Here is a 20,075-nt window from a genome sequence, read left to right as displayed (position 1 = left end):
GTTATTACGTAATGTCCCAATTCCAATGTCACCTGTTATGTAATATTTACGGATATTTTCTGATTGTCATCTAGTTACCACTAATATTTATATTTATCTACTTAATAATAGACCGTGTGTTTAAGCACACCTGGGACATAGCGTGGTAACCAAATGGCCCTTTGCCTTAATGCGGATGCTTATCTACGTTCAATAACTTGTCCAGGCGGCTACGTCTGCCACACGTCATTACATTATCAGCTTGTAATCTTCTAAAGTCGATTCTGTTTGCTGGACGCTTACACTCAAGCAATAGATTTGTAACCGAGGTTGCTTCAAATGTCAATAACATTACTGTCCATGGCAATCCAACAATTGCACTAATGGACGCTTGGTAATAATACGGAGCTAAACAGTAAAACATACATATAGAATGCGAATACAGGTTATATTTGTTTTATATAAGAAGAAGATATAAAATTAAACGTTAGTTTAAAAAAAATTATCAGAATTATTTCATAAGATTTTTTTGGTTTCTTTGATTTTCTTTGATTATTGGCCTCTTAAGGTAGATGTGAGATTATTAATTTGGGTCGAAAGCATAGAATTACAGAATCTTTTTACGGTGAGTGGCATTGTATAATAGAATAGGGAAAGACGGGACACCTTTATCACAGAATATCTAAACATCCCGATCGTGTTTTAAATAATTAACAACGTTCTATGAGAGTCGTTAGGATACGGTTTTACAATTATTCGAATTTTCTTCGTTTACTACTAAATGTGACGACAAAATGGAAAGACAAGGTGTTCCATCTTCCCCTATCCTGATATATAGAATTTTAATATAAAGTTTTCCGAACGCTGAGCGCCGTTTTTACACTCTAGTCAAAAGTTTGATGTCGATTTAGATGCAAGTGTTAATTTGTCGGTTTATTGAATTGACTGAGAAGGTGTGTAAGATGATTGTGGTTGTCAGTCGATAATAGACGCTTCGTTCATCCTTGGAGAATTTACGTGTCGATAAATAGCGACAGTCACTTAGCAAAGTAACTAAAGTTGACTTGCGTGACATGTTTTCATTGGATTTCGTCTTTTACCGCAACTACTGAAAGAAACATTTAGAAATGTCCGCACAGGTTAATATATTTGTAGTAATGCAGTCAAATGTGTTTCCCACGAAAAAGAATTCGTTGCGGTTGATTACATTGAGTAGAGAGGGCAGTACATGAGTGTATACATAATTTATTTTCAATGACCATTTACAGGAGCCCACGGCAGCGATTAGACGGTCGCGGTTGCCCGCACCCCAAATTAACTGATATATTGCAAAGCATAATGGCGGGGTGTGTGGAAAACCAAGCAGATTTTAAAAGTGTTCCAGCAAAGGCCAACTCGATCTACGAGAAAACACCGAACAAGTGCACAGATAAGACAGCACATGATAAAGTATGTGAAATTTATTCTTTACAACTCATTAATTAATATTTGGAATATTTTTATACGCACTGTGAATAATTGTTGTTTTGTATTTGTTTTTATGTTGTAGGCTACGCAATTGTAGGCTAAGTTAACAATTTATGTTATATAAAAAACATGTAAAATCCTGCTCTTTTTATTTGGGTAAGACGGGAAATGCTTTTATCCTTTTTTCCCTCCCCATTTGGTTTAAACAAAGAATATTTACAGAATTCTACAACTGTAGCACGGCGACTGCTAAATAACATTGTTAGTTGTTCAGAACACTTATTGTCAGAAAATATAGGAGTTAGGTGCTATATAACACCTAATAGTATATCCCATCTTATACCCCACAGTCCTATACATCGTTATACAGGCAATCTTTGTTGTTTTTTAACAAACATTTAGTGTTACCGACTGATGTTATATAGTCAAGAAGTAATACCGCCATATAAATATTATCATTGTGAATATAAGTTGCCATTGATGACATTACGTATAAACGAAATTCATCTGATATCACATCACAGAACGGTACTAAGATGAACAGACGTGACGAGATATTTCAAGCGACCATAGATCACAACATTAGAAGAATTCAAATCAGATTAGGTTCGTTGGATCAAAAACTCGTCAAAACTGATCGAAACATATCACGCAAACGGTTATGTGCCTCTGAGAATGAGTCAGAAAAGTCCAAATCAGGAAATACCTTCAATAATGCTACTGGTTCAAACAATGCATCAGCTGTTGTTGTTGATTCGCACAAAATTAATCCCGGTCATGATGGAAGAAATTACTTTAAAAAGACATCAGAAAATACAACCACAGTCAATTCGACGACTGCTAATTATTTAGTTGTAAGAAATGCGGACGGATCGACTTGTTATAAACCTGTCTTGATTTTACCATATGGTGTTCAAGTTACTCCCGACAGAAGAGGAATTCCTGTTCGTAGATTGGAGTCGGTGCCTTACCCACAAATTGTTACAACAGATATTCGGAGTAGTTCTGACTATATTTCCCCAATAGAACCTAGACCGGCAGACAGCAGGTTTTGCATGGCCCAGCAGTCAGTCGTCCGTAACGTTCAGTACGCAAACGTGCAAGTAACGTCACGCAGTGCATTGAAACGGAACGACTTATCCAATCAGGAACAAACACTAAGTTACCACTACCCGACCGGCCCTCCACGGAAGATGTCGAAGATGAAACGAGGATCATTGAGGCGCAATTCCGTGAAAAGTAGGAAAACTCAGTACTCGATGACGTCATCAGTGATGTCAGCGTTGCTATGTTGGAAATGCATGGACTTGGAAGGCGATGTCGAGGATAGCGAAGATTCGCAAGAATCGGGTACTATATAACATAAAGTAACCTAATTTTTATTTTATTTTTGATATATATAGTAGCGAAGATTGGGCTAATAAGGAGAATGGATTAGCAACAAAATGCGTAAAATAAAAGCATGACTGCTAAACCCAATATCATAACATTTATCCGGATTCCCAGTGCCATAGCAAAGTGGTTAACTCGGCTGCCTCTAACCCAGAAGTCTTGGTTCAAGGCTCGTCGCTCCCACCATTTTGGGCGTATGTGTGTGGCTGGGTAGGACACATAAAAATGCTTTAATCCAGTGGTCACTAATAGGTTGTCTAAACTGTCAATCATATAATATGGAAAAAAACAAAAAAAAAACAATTACCCAGAAAGTATACGTGGTATATAACTCGTAAGCTGCCGCGAGGAGTATGAAACAGAACACCCGACTGTCGTTTTCCGGCATCACGATAACGAAAATTAAATTCTTGTTACTAAAATCTTGCAAACAAACTTTATATCCAGAAAGTGGAAGTGATGACGGTGGTGACTCTGGTGGTGATGACGCAGACGTTGATGACATATTTATTGATGGTGGTGACGTCAGTGATATTGATGAAATCGAATATTCGAGTGGTGGAGGCGACTCTGATGGCTCCAGTATGTCGAAAACCAAGTAAGTATATACATGACGTCATTTTTATAAACTTGACGTCATATTCCGTTGGCGTGGCGTCATACTAACGCATGCGTCAGTTCGTTATACCAGGAGGACATCATGCAGAACGAAATGCGGAATCTTGCAATGGAGGATTGTGACGAATATGATCAAATAGCTGGCGATCCCAACCTCACCAACTACGCTTGGTGGGAAGACAACTTTAGTGATGGAGATGAGGAGGATCGGAGGGCGAGAGGTGATGACGTATAGACGACACACGATATTATAGATGGTTTGCAAGTTTGGTATTAACTATTTATAAAATATATATTGAAAAAATACTTTTTATTGTTTTTATTCGCGCGGAAAAACACCTTATTATTTTTTTACACTTTTAGTATTTTTCTTCTTTAAAGTAAATTACCTCTCGTTTTAGAATTCTATGGGGATTATTCGATCTTTCCTGAGTTGCAAGACCCCGATGACGTCATGGAAGCGAGGTTGCGGAGAGAAATGGACAGATCGTCAAATTAAGTTTTTCATTATTTTGTTAAATATATAGCACCTCGGCGTCGAGTAAGACGTGGTATTATTTAGGTGAAAGTTCATGCGATTTTTAAAATGTTGCTTATTTGTATTACGTCATCGTTTATAAATAAACTAAATTTGCAAATTTTGTTTGTCACGTGGTAACTTCTCTTCGTAATGTAAAATAACGTAACTGTGTACAGGCCTTCCGAACTGCGCCATGGCAAAATGGCGCGCCTGGCTTTAACCCAGACGTAATGGGTTCAAAGCTCGTCGATGCTACCATTGTGGGCGTATGTGTGTCCTTGAGCAAGACACTTTTTTAGGAAAATTGCTCCAACCCAGTGGTTACTAATGGCCACGCTTTAAAACGACTGTTGTTTTTCAGCCAAATCAGTAAGTTACATTCATTCAACGTGTACGCGAGTGTCAGTCAGGGCACAAAAGCTACCATAGGTCTTAAATCATAACCTTATCGCCCACAGTCCTATGTAAGCCATGACCTTTTTCGTTTAGGCGTTAGATAACCATTGTCTTCAGTTTCTCAGCGATTTTATGTTATAACGTCACAATACAACAATCGGTTGTTTAGGGTCGCTTTTGTATCTGATGACGCGATGCTAACAATGGTCGATTGTGTTGTGAATATGCGGCGACAAAGAATAACAATGAAAATTCAGTTATTGCGTTTATAATGATGCTAAGAAAACAAATTCGAAATGAAGAACAATAACATTTTAAAAATACAATGTAAACGGGTATCCATTTTTAAAGTTAAACACAGTTTTAAGGCAAGAACTATCTAGGCAAGAAATTTAAACATGTCACATTATTTAGTAAACCATTTAAATACCAGGTAACTGTTGAGCCGTAACAACAGTAACAACATTAACAACAATAGTAACAACATGTGTTCAACCACCTCTGAACTGATGGAGTTGTGACTTCATTGTTTCTGTTGCCATTCTAATCGGTGTCTTCTCATCCTGATATGAATTTTGAATGTCATTCATTTATTCTTGCGTAGCAGGACAACTTAGGTTATAACATGGCCATGGGTGTTTCCTTTCAGACACTGGGTGTTTTCCTTTCTTAGGAATTTCGGTTAACTAATTTTAGTGATTACCTACAAGTGTACTGCCCAATGATGCACATCCAAAATAGCAGCACTTATGAGCATTAAACAAGGTATACTTCGTTTACAAGGCAAGTTTTTAACAACCTAGCCCCTGTTTTATCACATTTTTGAGATTGAGTATGATTATCATATTCAAATTAAAATTCTTTACATCAAAAATATAAGATGTATTTATAAATAAGATTTGTTACCTTGTTTAAAATACTACAATCTGCACCAGCTTCAATAAGGAGACGAGCTTCAGGTATTCTTCCTTCATCACAAGCAAGGTGCCTGCCATATAATAAAGCTGTGTTAATTTGCTTCTATATAGGTATACCAGGTTATAAATAGAATACACACTATATGATAAGGTAATGGGCTAAATCAGGCCCTATTCCTAGACCACATATGGTGTGCCACACTGCAGGACTTCATCCACGTAGGAGAGAATACACACTGTATCCTCAAATTTACTGCCCTGGTCACAGTTTGGTGCAAGAAAAAAAATGAAATTAATTTATGTAAAATTTCTTACAATGGGGTATTTCCCTCTGAATCTTGAATGTTCAAGCTTGCGCTGTGAGCGAGAAGTAATTGAACCATCTTCGTGTTTCCTTTAGATGCAGATCGATGCATGGGAGTTGCTTGGAGGTTGTCCGATGCATCCGGATCAGCTCCACAAGCAAGAAGAGCTCTAGCTGCCTCTAAACGATCCCTGGATGCTGCATAGTGAAGAGGAGTTTGACGATTGTTGTTCCTTGCATCAGTCCTTGCTCCTCTTGAAAGAAGAGTTGTGATGATCACTTCGTTACCAACGGAAGCAGCAATGTGAAGTGGACTCCATCCACTCTGTATCAATATTCATTAGATCATTAATCAAGCTTACATTAATATTCAGTTGTATTTTACCATAAAATGGGAAACTTTTGTTCAAACGGTTTTATGAATACACATTTCTGTATACATGGGTGGTAACGTTTATGAACATTAACTCACATCATCAGTATTATTCACTGCGGCGTTATTATCAAGCAGTAGATCAACCACTTCACGTTTCCCAGCTGATACGGCCCAGTGAAGTGGATTTCTTCCAGACTGAAACATATTATAACAAAGTTATATAATGATTTTAATTTGCTACAACATCAATAATAATAATTATATTACCAAAAATTGAAAAAATGTCCAACAAAATAACGAACATGACATACAATATGTGATATGTGCGAACTACAAAACTTTATTTTACCTGATCAGTGGCATTAACAAATTGAGAATTTTCTTTGATTCTGTGAGTTAGAAGTGCAACTTGGCCTTCGTATGCGAGGTTGCATATTTCGTTATCTGATACACCTGCGGACATGATGAAACTACTTCGGAAAAACCTGCGTTTCTAGTGACGCAGCAAACTTCAATGCTTTTTAGCTACCGTGTTTCTGACATAGAACAGTGTTACCGAGTAACTTATAACATCTTCCATTTAGCAAAAATGCTTATTTAATATATAAATTATAACTCAGATGTGCATGTGTAATTTTTACGTGGAACATTATTTATTTTTAAGACGCTTTGAATACTCCAGCCTTGTGTTAAATTTTCATTCTTGACGCCTAAAATTTCTAGGATTTCTCTGTTGTTGTTACGAACGCCACTGATTTTTAAAAATACTAAATTTGTGTTTACCAATGTGTAGTTTTGACCCTATGTAGATTGTTGTAAAAAACTATTTTGTACAAAATAAATCAAGAATGAGTCGAAGGAGCAGCGTTAATTCAACGTACAGTGGGAGAAATCGTTCAAACGGCGACGAAACTGAATATAAAGGAGCTTTTATCAGCGTGGTAAAAACTGTGAATGAAAATATAAGTACCCGACAACAGCTAACACAAGGTACCGTATTGCTTGTTGATTAAATAAAAGTGTTCTATATGTTAAGTTAAGGCATAATTCGGCATTTCTACATTTATTTGTTTATGGAAGTTGTTAGATTGTTGGTATAAATCTTAATGCTCCATTTTATGTAAGTGTACTTTTTATGTTAAAAAGCCATAACTTGATTATTTTTTAGTATAAAACATAATTCTCAAACAAAAAATATATATATACTTATTTACAGCATTACAATACGCTGGTCGAAATCCAACGGCAAAACAAGTTGCAAAGATCTGGTCAGATTCTCCAAGTAATTGTTTTTATTTAACTGTTGAATATATATTTTATTATTATATACACAGTAAAACTGTTTTTATCTCAGCAGCATCTCTGTAAAGCTTTAAACATTGTTGTGTTGTTATTCCATTCGGCATATAATATGCATAGCCATATGTTATAGGCTTTCCTAAAAAAAACTGATTTTTACTAAAATCTGGGCATTCTGTGAATTTAAACTAAAAGCAAATTCAAACTGACAGCACACTGTCAAAATCAGTTCTAAAATCAGTTTTGTAAAAAAATGTTTTTCTGTTGCATGCCAATGCATTACAAATCAACTGATAATGATCAATTACACAGCTGGAGGAATTAGTTTTAAAGATTTTTGTCGAATAATCAAAGATTTTAAACCAACATCAAAATCTCAACTTCTTGCTGGTTTTCGTAAAATTGACATCAATGGTGATGGATTTATTTCTGAATCTGAACTTTACCGACTTTTCACGGCAGTAAGATATTTTTATCTGCAACTGTTATAGTATGTCTAAACTTTTTTGTTTTATATTTCTGGATTATAATTGGGTTTAAGTTTGATCCCTTTTACATAAATACAAAATAATACTGTTTTTTCATATAATTATGCATTAGTTGATATTTCATGTGATCGTTAAGTCAAAAATGTGATTTTTTTTATATGATTATGGGATATTTTTATATAAATTTGTGATTTCCTAATTATAAGATTATGTTAATTTATCATATGATCATGTCTCATGTGACAGCGAGGAGAAAAAATGACAAAATCTGAAGTGAAGAAACTTCTTGATTCTGCCGATGTTAATAAAGATGGAAGACTCGATTATGATGAGTTTTGTGATCTAATGTTATCAACAACAACACGTTGTAAAGAACTTATCAACAAGAAATTATTAAAAACAACAACAACAACAACAACTGATGAAGTGGAAACACCAGCAAAACCTGTTCCCACAAAAAGTTAGACAACTATTTAGTGTTATGATTAAATTTTTGGCCAAATATATATTTTTCCTTTATTATCATTTTAAATTGATTTGATTATACAGGGCTATCACAGGCATCGTTACAAAACACAAGTGATTTGTATAAGCGAACAGCAATAATACAGAAGATGACAGATGCAATTGTGGTTAAAGGACCTGCTCTTACAGATGTCAAAACACCAAAACCAAAATCATTGAAAGTATGTAGATGTTTGGTTGGTTACTTAATTTACCAATGGAGGTATAACTTACATTATATTTATCGGTCCCTTTGATTATTGCATGTCCGCTATATTCACATGGTGGACATAGGGAACATAGTGGACATAGCAAACATGGTGGACATAGCAGACATAGTAAACATAGTAAATGTTGTGGACATAGCGGACATGCACTAATTAAAGGGGGCAAGGGGCCCATATTTATCGGTAGTAGAGCAAAGGTACTTAGTTTAAAGCTTTTTGCTGCCACTCTGTGGACGTGTGTGTTTTTGGGCAAGACCTTCAAAGATCATTGCTCCAACCTAGCGGTCCTTAACTAAAATAAATGTTATTCGTTCATTATTTCATGTTGCCTTTATATGATAATTATTTTATTAATATGTATGTATATTACAGGGATGGTCCCATGCTAAAAGTAAAGGTTGTTTTTATGTGGATAGCAGCGATGAAATAGTTGGACACACTTACAAACTCGAACTTCCTTTTGCTTCAAATGTCCACTTGGTGGTGCAATCGAGCACACTCAAAAACGATGCAGGTTAATATAAGATATCTATACATTACAGACATCAAACCACATTTAGTTATAGATTTCTAAATGTTTTTTTATACTAAGTTGCACATTTATTGTACACAAGGTTTAATAGTAATATATAAATTTGATTTAAAACAAAACAAAAATAAGGCCATACTAAATCATACATAGGTAATGAAACATGGCTAAAAATAAAAGACTTTCTACAGTTTGTTTGTTTATTACTACACTGGGTGTTGTTGCAGAATCATGGACATCCACAGTAGACATCGGTGCATTTGTGTTTCGTGAATCAAAATCTGATGATGAAAATAAGTTTTTGTTCATCACTGAATGCAAAGACAATGGGGTAATTGTTACAATTAGTTCGCTACATGTCTACAACATTGTTTCGAACCAATTACCTGTATTTGTGCATAAAATTTATGACTCGTGTTGTCATTTTAATATTTTATTTGCAGAAAAATTTTTGGACGGGTGATTTAAGAAGTGGTTCATATGTGATTATACCTTTCACGTCGGGATGTAAATTGAAATCACGTGATCATAATGATGAGGATCTTCCACTCACAAGAAAAGATTTAAATGATGAAGTGAAACTTACAAGACCTTTCTGGTAATGTGGTTTTGAATTTTGTTTAAATATTTGTCAAGTGTGCTGTGACTCAGTGTATGGTATCATAGTTTAGTCAATGGTTAGAGAACTTGTATTTAACAAAATACACTGGGTTTGATACTTGTACCACTGTGGTGATTTCTTACCAAATACTTTTTATGACAATTGCTTTAATCTATTGGTTTCTAATAATTGTTTGTTTAGAAACAAACATTATATACCCACCTTCACAGGTTACGTTACCTACTTTTATAGAAGCAGGGAAAGCAGTGATAGTTAGTTCGATGGAACAAATTTCACTACCTTGGTTATAATGTTCACTGAATAATGCAGTAGGCTGCCCACTCTGCCATCCCCAATGCATGTTCTAGTATCTCCAAAGACACAAATCATATTTATACAGTTAAGAATTAATGAACAAATTTCCTAAAATAACTTGCCATTGCCAGGTTTACATTACCCAAACTCTTTTTTTCATAAAAAACAACCAAATTTTTCGCAGTGAAACATTGGCCGATATATTTGAGTTGTGTGATTTGGACGACAACAATAAGTTAAGTCGTGATGAGTTTAATTGGTTTCAAGTTCGAACAAACGATGAGGAAGTTGATGATGATGCTTGGAAAGTTGTGCTCGGTGCGTATCACATCTTATTCATTTTTATTTTTTAAGATAACATTATCTAAATATCTGGCGACATATCACAGGTTTTAATATTAAGTTCTGTAAGTCTGGCCCTGATAAAAAGCTTATAAAGTTGTATGATTCTCGTAACAAAATTTCATTTTACTTTAAAAAAGAGATGGATTATGACCTTTTAGGCCTATAATATTCTTAAGTACTTTGTTTTACTTTTGCTTGTTTCGCATCTCTTTTAGGTATAATACAAATCTAAAACAGATCATACAAATTAGTTTTATTGGTAGTGACATAACTGCAACATTAAAATAATAGGTCAACTTGGAACTCAACTCCCATAGAATGTCTACCATAGCACTACACCCGTTTGTATTCTATTTACATTTACCAAAGTTAGACAAAATGTTTTGTAACAAAAAAATAAATTAAATTAACAATTTGTCTCACTTGTTTAGAAAACTTTGAGACAGAAGAAGGTGAGATGACGAGGAAAGGATTTGAGGAACTTCATCTCATGCAAGCTCAGGAGGAGGAGAACGATCCACAACATGAGTTCATAGAAATGTTAAAAGCCGTTGGGTTTAACGGATCATTAGATCTTGTACAGGTAAGTTTTCTGATAAAGTTTTGTATGGGTGAGGTCCTAAAGTAAGGCATTTTTTCGGGATTTGAGTTGGTTTGTTATTTTGTACGATTTTTGATTGTAAAAAACGACTGACAGATGAAATATATCAGCTACTGAAACTGTGGCTGGCTATTTTAAATGTAAGTTGTATTAAAGTACAGTGCTAGATCTCTGACTACAGGAAAAAAATACAAATACACTGTAAAAACTAAGTATAACCAAGTTACATGAAATATATAAGTGTCACAGAGAATGTGGTAATAGTTTGTCACAATAATGTGAAAATACTGACTGTATAGTTTACACTTATTATAAATGTATTAAATACAAATCATGATACTTGGCATGCTACTCAAAGTTGGTGACAAAATTAAATTTGGTAAATTTTTTTTCCGATCATAATAAATCAACGATTGATAATCATTTATACAGCTGGGCTGGATGCATTTTAGCACATTCAATTATTAACATTTATCTCACAGGCTTGTCCTTTCCAAGTTGAGGTGTTTGCAAAGGAATGCAACCCTTCGTTGTCGGTTGCATCTCTGAGTTTGCCGGAAGAGCGCGTGATGAGGGAAGCGATGTTTAAGAGCATCGAATCAACATCCGAAGTTGTTCCTCTCAAACTCATAGATGAGTTATCATGGTTTGTTTATTTCTCCGATTCACGTGCATCAAGTTTCATGAGAAACAAGGTGAGTTTTTGTGATTTATGAAAAATTTCCCTCACATTTATAATATATATATATATATTTTTGTTAAATATTTACCGAACTTTATAAATATGATTGAGTGTATTTTATTGCTAAACAATATAACTCATAACATGCACACGATTTAAAAATAGACTGGTACTGTAGCAGAGTGGTGAGAGCTTTTTGTAATCGGACACTAACAAAATTTTAAAGTTTAGTTTTGTATGTATCTTGTGTGATTGAGCAAGATTCTTCATTTCCGAATGATAACGGATCTATCTCAGTTGTCACAATGGGGATTTACAAATTGCCAGCAATACAGAAAAAAACATCACCTACAAAACAATTCAAATTATATTAAATAAATAATGATATGAAAACACAACAGAATTTATTAAAATAAAAATTACAAAAAACCAACTGTTTTTCTTTACAAGACGGCAAGAGCAATAGAAGTAAACGTCAATTGTTCGCAATCAAAGAACTGTATGACATCACAAAGAAAGGATAACTTCAATTTGAAAGTTCCAGCGCATGGAACTGTGGTATGTTCAACTATTTCAATTTATGTCGCTATAATAAAATATTGTTTTAAGTTACCATAAAAATAATCTGTAGTGTTTCATTGTTTACATAAATAAATTCAGTATAATGCTGTCATATTGTATTTCCAGATGGTGGACCACAGTTTACCCGCGGTGGAAAGTGAAAAATGGTCGTACCATTGTTGCATCACAAAGCCAACCAAAACAGCGAGCAAACCGACATCAAAACGTCCTTCCTCCGTTGCAAGCAGCAAGAAAGAATCAATTTTGTCAATTTTTAAATAATTTTGTTATGTAGTCATTAGGTTGTATTTACACTTTAAGCTGCTGTTGCTACCAGGTAAAGCATAATTTTAACAGCTATTTCAGACTTTTATTGTCCCTGGCATCAACAGTTTATATATATAGAATATTTTAACTTAAAAACATTCATGTGTTTCTGTTGCTTTTCACATGCAAGTCAACAAGTGTATAAATGTAATATTTTAAATTTTTATTTAAATGCACTTAAAATATTTGTATGTTATTATTTAACTTAAACACAAATAGACATGAAATATGTTACTCATGTTACAAATGCTCATTGTGTAAAATAACCCCAACTTTTTGTAGTAAAATGTTTTTTAGCGTACATTAATTTTAGTAAAATCAGGTCAGATTTATTTTTTCAGCAATTTTTAGTTTATTGTATCATGCAGTTTTTTTGTAATAAAATAAATTCAAATCACAACGTTTCACCATATTCTCATTTTACAATATGTGTTTCTTATTAAGTCAAAATGTGTAAATTCACTGCAACACATCAGCAGAACTCATGAATTTATAAACACGGAAGTTTAATCAGTGGTTCCTCAACACAATGCTATATCTTTGGTTTCAATTTTCAAATATTTAAAACTAAAAATTTAAAGTTGCTAAGTCAACAATTCCCAATTATCAACCCATAAGCTTTACAACTTTTTAACAAAATATGGGATGACGATGACACTGTTAGTTGATTTTACACTCTCTGGTAATTCATAAGCTGGCAGGAGGTGTATGAACACTCGTGTTATTATAACAACTATGGTTTTCCAGCCACGCAAGGAGAAATGAAGTTACATTCATTCTTTTATACTCATGTAATATAAGGTTAATAGCTTTTTTATGCAGTTACTTTAAAAACTTTTTTCCACCATAGAGTGAAAAACAAGTGCTGCAAAATATAAATAAGAGGTTAGGAAAAACCTATGCCCCAATTTATCACATGTAACTAATATTTAAACATGCAAATATATAACAAAATAACAATCCTACAACCACTAAAATATGCAAAGCGTATAAAGTTTAAACTTTTTTCGGAACATGAATAATTATTGGTTTTGGTCTGAGTGAAAATATAAGTTTGTTCGTAATAACTGCTTTAATTAAATATTCCCGCTGGTCCATTTCAGCATCTTTGTTTTTCACCAACACTGCAAAAGGTTTTTCAAGTTTTTTTACTTTTCCATACAAAATATGATGACCAATGATCATAATTGGATCGCCCTTGCTGTTAAAATGAAGATCTCCGATCTTATTTCCACAAAATCCATTTCCTAATCGAGAATTGAGCTCACCTTGATATTCAACAAGTGTCCATTCTTTCAGTGAGTTCGTTGGTTGTAAAACTATCTGCACCATTTCCTGCGTGTAAGATGGTTAACTTAAAAGCACTAGTGAAGAATCCCGGTACATAGCAGAATAGGCTGGTGGAAAGTGTTAAAAGTTGATGTTTAAGGGGTTAGTGGTTATCTAACCCCTATCTCTTATAACCACTATAGGATTTGTTTTTTTCAGCACAATATTTAGGTTTTTACGTAAGACTTACCTTGTCTAATATATAAGTTCGCAACTTTATATATTTGGCGGGAAACTGTGCTTATTTTAAAAATACCCTGGTACTTTCCCTAACGAAGTAATTAAAGTTTTATAAAAATTGGGGGTGGAGTGGTTACTTTGACCGTTTGACGTCGACCGCGATGGAGCAACACTTATATCATTGATTTACTTGAGTACATACACAAATATTCGATGTAGCCCACCACGGAATGGCAGTCACAGCAATAAAAAGGACATGAGATTGAAATGTCCAAGTTAAACAAAAGTGCAAAAGTAGCCGAGAGATAAGTTAAATGTTCATATCAGCAGTAGGTTGGAATAAACACAATACGAGCTCTAATAAATACGTGCCGACTAAAAACGTTCTGGGGCAAAATATTACTAAACACATTTTGCACCGTTGTCAACGGACAGAGTAGACTATGACTATGAAGTATTGAAAATACCAGTGAAGTCTCGAAAGTGTTTAAAAATAAACGGTGCACCGACTTCAAAACCTCGTCTTAACGAATGGGTTGAATGATGACTAGCACCCATCAGCTTAACAATTAATTCACTTATTTATTGGACAACACAATAACGATGAAGGAGTACTACGTGGGAGAGATGATATATACGATAAACATAAAACGCAAGACATTTTAAAAATTAATCAAGTTGAAATGTAAAATTTATTTTAATATGCATGTGGTGTAAAATTGTTTCAACTTACAATATAGGTTTAACATAATGCATTTTGTAATATAAAAATATCGCAACACTGCCACCAATGTATATAAAAAGACAAGATGTGCTGGAACATTTGGTGTTATTCATATTTGTCCGGCGCCGTGCCAAAGTGGTTAGCGCTCTTAGTGCCCCAACCCATAGGTAATGGATTCAAGGTTCGTCGCTGCTACAATTGTTTGCGTAAGTGTCCTTGGGCAAGACACTTAACGGCAATTGCTCCAACCCAGTGGTCACTAATGGGTTGTCCAAATTATAAGCCATACATAAAAATGAAAAAGTACAAAAAAACACCCACAAAGTAACATACATGGTAACTCGTAAGCTGGCACGAGGTGTTAAACCCGTGTGATAACGACTGTCGTTTTCCGGGTAAAGTAATTTACATATATACATACATTTATCCATAAAATAATTTTGATCGTGCAGTAGTAAAAATACTTGCATAATATATATACCTCTACAGTCTACAATATACCAATAAACTGTTTGTTCCTGTTTTATATATTTAGATACCGACACCCTCATCAGCTTTATACGGTCTATAAATATAAAATTCAGAATATAACATCGTAAACAGAACGGTCAAATTTAAAATATTTTTTTGGTCTGTAATGCTGAATTACAGCTGTCCAAGAAGAAAATTGAGATCCAATAAATGCCACGCTTGCTGAACAAATTTCCATTTCAATCAAAGAAAGAAACTCATTGTCCGTAGGCCTTAAATCTTTGCAAGCCTGCCGCGGATATTTTGCGTCTAAATACTTTTCCAAATCAGCTGTAGTTAAAACAGGTGTTAACTGCAAACTTAGATTCCGATAATAATGCTTCGTTAACAAATTCGTTTTCACTTCAGTAACAAAGTCTTTTAATTTTGGTGGTGATGCGATGTATATGAACGGTGCAGTGTTTTTTGATTGGTTTAAAGGTGCTATCTCTTTAAGAACTTTCGAAATCCCAACCGCTAGATGGCCAGGGGTGACGGAATTGTTGCAGATGGGATCTGTTGGCTTGGTTAAACATATTTCTGAAACAATTTCCTTGTCATATCTGGTAAAAAAGTTTTACATTTAACCAGTTGTATATTACTGTGGGGAATGATGGGACATCTTTAGCACATAATATCCAAACATTCCGATCGTGTTATAAACAATTAACAACAGTTTATGGAAGTCGTGAGGATACGGTTTAATAATTCTTTGAATGTTCTTCGTTTACTATTAAATGTGACGAGAAAACAGAATGAAAAGGTGTCCCATCTTCCCCCACCACCTACATAACACGCTCGGCCTATCGTACTAAGCATAATATAAAAAATAAACCGTAATGTGATGCTGTGCAGGTGAATAATTTAAATATCGTTTTTGCCTTACAAAAAGCACTAAGTTTGGAAGTTAACTTTAGTTAACCGTACATAACGCAAGGGCACGTTTTTTACCCACCGCCAATGCACTGCAACAAAACTGTTATTTGCCATGACGTCACGAAGGAATTCGGCGGCAATTTTCACAACGTATGGTGGCCTCCGCGTCTCGTGTTCTATAGCAGCCATTAGTTTGTAAGAATCTACGGTTTCTACTAAGCTCGTCGTCGTCAATTTAGCAATGCTGGGAATGTCGTAATGATCATGATGCATTCTACCGTAAGTTGAAGACACGCTCAATGACTGGAACGGTGAAAGAAATACGACGCACTTGGCTGTGGAACTACAAAGGAAGAAAACTGTTTTACTTACTGGCCAGATGTTCTTTAATTTTATATTTGGGTCCGTGATGACTCAACGAGAAAGCATTATATTGTCTCATAACATCAGAAACGCCAGAATAAAATGGCCTATAAATGGGTCAAATTTGGCATGGAGGGTTAAAATGGACTGGCTGCCGTAGTTTGCCACATACTCTCTATATGCAATTTAATACAATAAACTGGAATACAGAATATGTGTCAATTTTGTGCGTCCTCAACTATGGTTATGGCTAAACTTTATTCGGCGTGGGATAAAATGAATGGAAATTGTCTAATGTTACTGTATATGTAATACTTGAAAATAGCTTTTAAATTCCGGACTTCGTGTTTTGTCCCATCATCCACTTTGTGAGGATAAGCTGATATGTCAGGTTTACATCTTGGATCGCTTTTCTTTATAGTAAGTTTTCCATCCACCCCTGGTGTATGTTTGGAGCCTAAAATGTCGGTTCCAGTGGCCCGCTCAGCTGCACTAAGAGTGCTGCAGACAACAGGACGATTCTGTGGCATGTAACAAATGAATCAACGCTTAAATTCTTAACTAAAGGAGTTATTAAACACAAATATATTTCTCGACCAATCTAGTATAGTTAAAAATCCACGAAAGAGTATTATCATAGCATACTAAAGTCAGCACCTCAGTTACTTCGGTATGCTATGGTATTATATAAAAGTAATCTCAGGGGTTAATTATTAACACGAATTTCCAAGCTTTTTCTTTCAAAAAATCCCAACTCATACGCGTACCTATCTTGAATAAATAATTACCTGAAAAACAACTTCAATTTTTCTTCGACATTTATTTTGAAATTGTTCCAAAGTTACCAACGATATGAACCGAGCAAGATATTCTAAGTCAATACGATTAGCAGCATGCACCAAAGATTCCTTCTCAGCTCCAGTATCTTTGTAATGCGTGAAAAATCTTGGTATCACAAGCGTCCTGGTTAAAACATGAAAAAATTCCGGGATGTTATTTATAACCATTCACTATGCAAGTGCAGGTTTTTCGAGGACGAAATACGCCTTATAAACAAGCAAATTATGAATGTGTTGTATACAGCATAAAGACAACATGAACAAGAATATACAGGTTCAATAGGAGCCTTTCAGTCCTTTCAGTCACAATACAAACACTCTCTGAATATATATCATACAATTATGTTCTGTATTATACACTGCCATTTTAATAAATAAGCACAATCCTTTGTACCTGTTAAGCTTAATGGCGACAAATATTGAGTCTCTCAGTCCTATAAGTTGATTGTTCGGTCCCCAAATCAAAAACGGCAGGAGAAATTTGTTTGGATCTAATTTTATCCGTGGTTTGTAAGAGGTTGGTATATCTTTGTTTACATTCAACGCGCATGCCTGTTCGAGAATTGGAAACGTTAGTTTTTGTTTAACAACAAAAAATAAGAACCTCTGTCGTATACGTTCCTATATAACGCCTACTGTTTTATATTGTTCTATTTGTTTTTCACAAACATGGTAACCCAGTAACCCGGAAGTAAGAAAAAATGTCACACAGACACCAGTGAGTATTGATTGACAAAAAACGTTCAAATTAAAATTTAAACCTTTTTTTATTTATTTTTTCTAATGTAAAGAAGTTTGATTGCTCTTTTAAACCCATATAGTCATATATTATACGTGGGTTGCTTTGTTACTAATCGGTTCCGTCTTATTTTTTTGGTCCATAGTGACTCAGTTGGACTCCTACGTAAAATAAATAAACCACATTTGTTACATTTAGTTTTCTTATTGAATTCGCAAATAAATCACAAAAGTTTTGTCCGGCCAGACTGCGTCTGGCATTGCGCATCAGTTTGGACGTGTTTTAACATTAGTTGTGTTTACTTATTTACAAGGCTGCTTAATTACATGAAATAATAAAAAAAATAGTAAGAATATTATATAAAAAAAAACAATAATTAAAATAATAACTTTCATTGCAAATTTGGTATATATTAATTGAAAAAATTAATTAAAACCAGTTTTGCTAACAACAACAACAACTGAACTTGGATTAATGTAATTTAAATGCACCCTATGTTACAGAAAATGTTGCTTAACTGTTTTTAACACAGTAAAATGGTAGAGAAGCATTTTTTTCGTTAAGTTTGTTGCGCAACCATTGTTACGTGTTTGAGGTGTTTGGTCTGGGATGTTACCTTAACGGCCAATCAATCAAACGGCACAGAAAACGACGAGACTTAAATACGTGAGCCTTCAAGCGTGACAATAGAGAACAAAAGCAGTGAAGAAGTGAATAGAAGTGAAACAGCTGTTAAGGAAAACGAATAAAAAAACACGATAAAATCGACAAACTGAACCTCCCTCACAACAAAGAGTGAAATAATGCAAACCTAAAACCGCACGCAATATAAAAGTAATTAAGCGTATGTCGGCTCAAAGCCCTCACACCCACATTGTAATACCATGAAGGTTTAAAATGCAACAGTAGAGTTGGACTGTGGTCACTGCAAACATGAGATCACATTGCGCTGCTTGGGGTACTTTACACGTTGAGGATGGGATAAAAGGGTCCCTGAATAATTAACCCGACTTTATATGTTTCGGCCATAAATCTTTTTATGTCTTTGGAATTTGTGCAAACAATGGAAATACTTTATGAAGCATTTGATTAACATTCGATTACTGTCGCGCACTGTTTTCACGAGTATGTGTTTATAGAATAGTTTAAGATTTTGTCTCTCTAATTTAACGCTTTTACTTGGATCTGCACGCATAGCGTTTATTTATACAAAACTTTATACAAATGAACGAAAAAGCAGTTTTACACTCCTTGACTACTGGGCAGCATACCCCAAGTTCGACAGCTAATTCTATGATGGGGGATCAAATGGGATGTAATGAAAAGTTGTCCCATCCTCCCCCACTATATCTTCCGGAAGTATCTGGCAGCGGGCTTCTATTGAGATTTCAGAGATAACGAAGACAATACGCACAGCCAGTACAGGATCTGGCGTTTATAATACATACAAGATCGTATGCTCTTATATACGATCGTATGCTTTTAAACAAACCATCATTTTTGGCAATTAGTTTCCTTACTGATTTGCAAATAAACCATCAAAGATTTTGTCTGGCAAGATTACATTCGGTTCAGTTTTGAATGTATTTAAATATATACAATGATTTAACAAATGTAACAACATTACTTACGGCTTTAGCAACATTGTAAGTTCTGGTTTGTTTCTTTATCTGCTTTTCCAATGCAAGTATTCCGTCATAATTCCATTTTACCAAAGGACCAACATTATTATTCTTCTGGTTAAAGAAGCTGCTCAATTGCTGCTGTTTATTATATTTCCAATTAATTCCAATAAAAATAAGAACTCCTAAAACAAGCAAGGAAAACAACAGCTGCCTGTAACGTCTCATGCTCCCACCCCAAGTAACAAAGTGTTAACGTGACATCGTAGGTACGTTTGCATACTGCTGAATGCCCGACCACGATATCATACTGCTGTTGTGTATACGCTTGATTAGAAGCAGTGCTTACCAAACTTTTTTCAGTTCGCGGCTCATTTTGACCGACATTTATAAACGACTGTGAATAAATTTTAGATACAGGAAAAATTACCGCATATATGGCAGT

The 20,075-nt window shown here is 34.6% G+C and overlaps 6 protein-coding genes across 8 annotated transcripts in view; 3 read left to right on the top strand and 3 right to left on the bottom strand.

Moving 5' to 3' along the window:
• Nucleotides 1-20,075, top strand: part of fut8 (Alpha-(1,6)-fucosyltransferase-like) — a gene marked incomplete at its 5' end in the record, with an annotated part of 36,522 nt that overhangs the window by 5,426 nt on the left and 11,021 nt on the right.
• LOC113474230 lies at nt 811-3,975 on the top strand. Of its 2 annotated transcripts, none has more exons than XM_026834515.1 (5): nt 811-1,428; nt 1,971-2,796; nt 3,286-3,436; nt 3,517-3,677; nt 3,858-3,975. In XM_026834515.1, exons 1-5 carry the CDS (start codon nt 1,234-1,236, stop codon nt 3,953-3,955), a joined length of 1,431 nt encoding a protein of 476 aa, XP_026690316.1. In that variant the 5' UTR covers nt 811-1,233; the 3' UTR covers nt 3,956-3,975. The 2 variants fall into 2 exon arrangements, with proteins under 2 accessions (XP_026690316.1, XP_026690317.1); XM_026834516.1 differs by having other exon boundaries at nt 3,517-3,713; nt 3,858-3,944.
• On the bottom strand, nt 4,541-6,509 carry LOC100183552 (26S proteasome non-ATPase regulatory subunit 10). The gene is made up of 5 exons (XM_002130460.5): nt 6,319-6,509; nt 6,066-6,164; nt 5,605-5,918; nt 5,279-5,360; nt 4,541-4,935 (listed from the first exon to the last, which is right to left on the bottom strand). The coding sequence occupies exons 1-5, from the start codon at nt 6,430-6,432 to the stop codon at nt 4,864-4,866; spliced, it is 681 nt and encodes a 226-aa protein (XP_002130496.1). The 5' UTR covers nt 6,433-6,509; the 3' UTR covers nt 4,541-4,863.
• On the top strand, nt 6,755-12,705 carry LOC100178840 (EF-hand calcium-binding domain-containing protein 7). Its single transcript, XM_002126413.5, has 13 exons — nt 6,755-6,959; nt 7,186-7,251; nt 7,581-7,729; nt 8,003-8,216; nt 8,306-8,442; nt 8,860-9,001; nt 9,244-9,347; nt 9,460-9,614; nt 10,117-10,250; nt 10,709-10,860; nt 11,361-11,573; nt 12,011-12,118; nt 12,248-12,705. The coding sequence occupies exons 1-13, from the start codon at nt 6,818-6,820 to the stop codon at nt 12,401-12,403; spliced, it is 1,872 nt and encodes a 623-aa protein (XP_002126449.1). The 5' UTR covers nt 6,755-6,817; the 3' UTR covers nt 12,404-12,705.
• Nucleotides 13,248-14,937, bottom strand: LOC104265697 (chromosome transmission fidelity protein 8 homolog). Its single transcript, XM_009860270.3, has 2 exons — nt 13,968-14,937; nt 13,248-13,783 (listed from the first exon to the last, which is right to left on the bottom strand). Exon 2 carries the CDS (start codon nt 13,778-13,780, stop codon nt 13,445-13,447), a length of 336 nt encoding a protein of 111 aa, XP_009858572.1. The 5' UTR covers nt 13,781-13,783; nt 13,968-14,937; the 3' UTR covers nt 13,248-13,444.
• Nucleotides 15,188-20,065, bottom strand: LOC104265698. 2 transcript variants are annotated; one of them, XM_009860271.3, is made up of 6 exons: nt 19,640-20,065; nt 17,664-17,821; nt 17,219-17,393; nt 16,746-16,951; nt 16,147-16,410; nt 15,188-15,754 (listed from the first exon to the last, which is right to left on the bottom strand). In XM_009860271.3, exons 1-6 carry the CDS (start codon nt 19,856-19,858, stop codon nt 15,262-15,264), a joined length of 1,515 nt encoding a protein of 504 aa, XP_009858573.2. In that variant the 5' UTR covers nt 19,859-20,065; the 3' UTR covers nt 15,188-15,261. The 2 variants fall into 2 exon arrangements, with proteins under 2 accessions (XP_009858573.2, XP_026690311.1); XM_026834510.1 differs by lacking the exon at nt 17,664-17,821 and having other exon boundaries at nt 19,640-20,032.

This window comes from Ciona intestinalis, chromosome 5, assembly GCF_000224145.3.
Source record: "Ciona intestinalis chromosome 5, KH, whole genome shotgun sequence".
Classification (NCBI taxonomy): Eukaryota; Metazoa; Chordata; class Ascidiacea; order Phlebobranchia; family Cionidae; genus Ciona; species Ciona intestinalis.
Note: the sequence above shows the minus strand (reverse complement) of the source record. Positions and strands in the feature narration are given on the sequence as shown.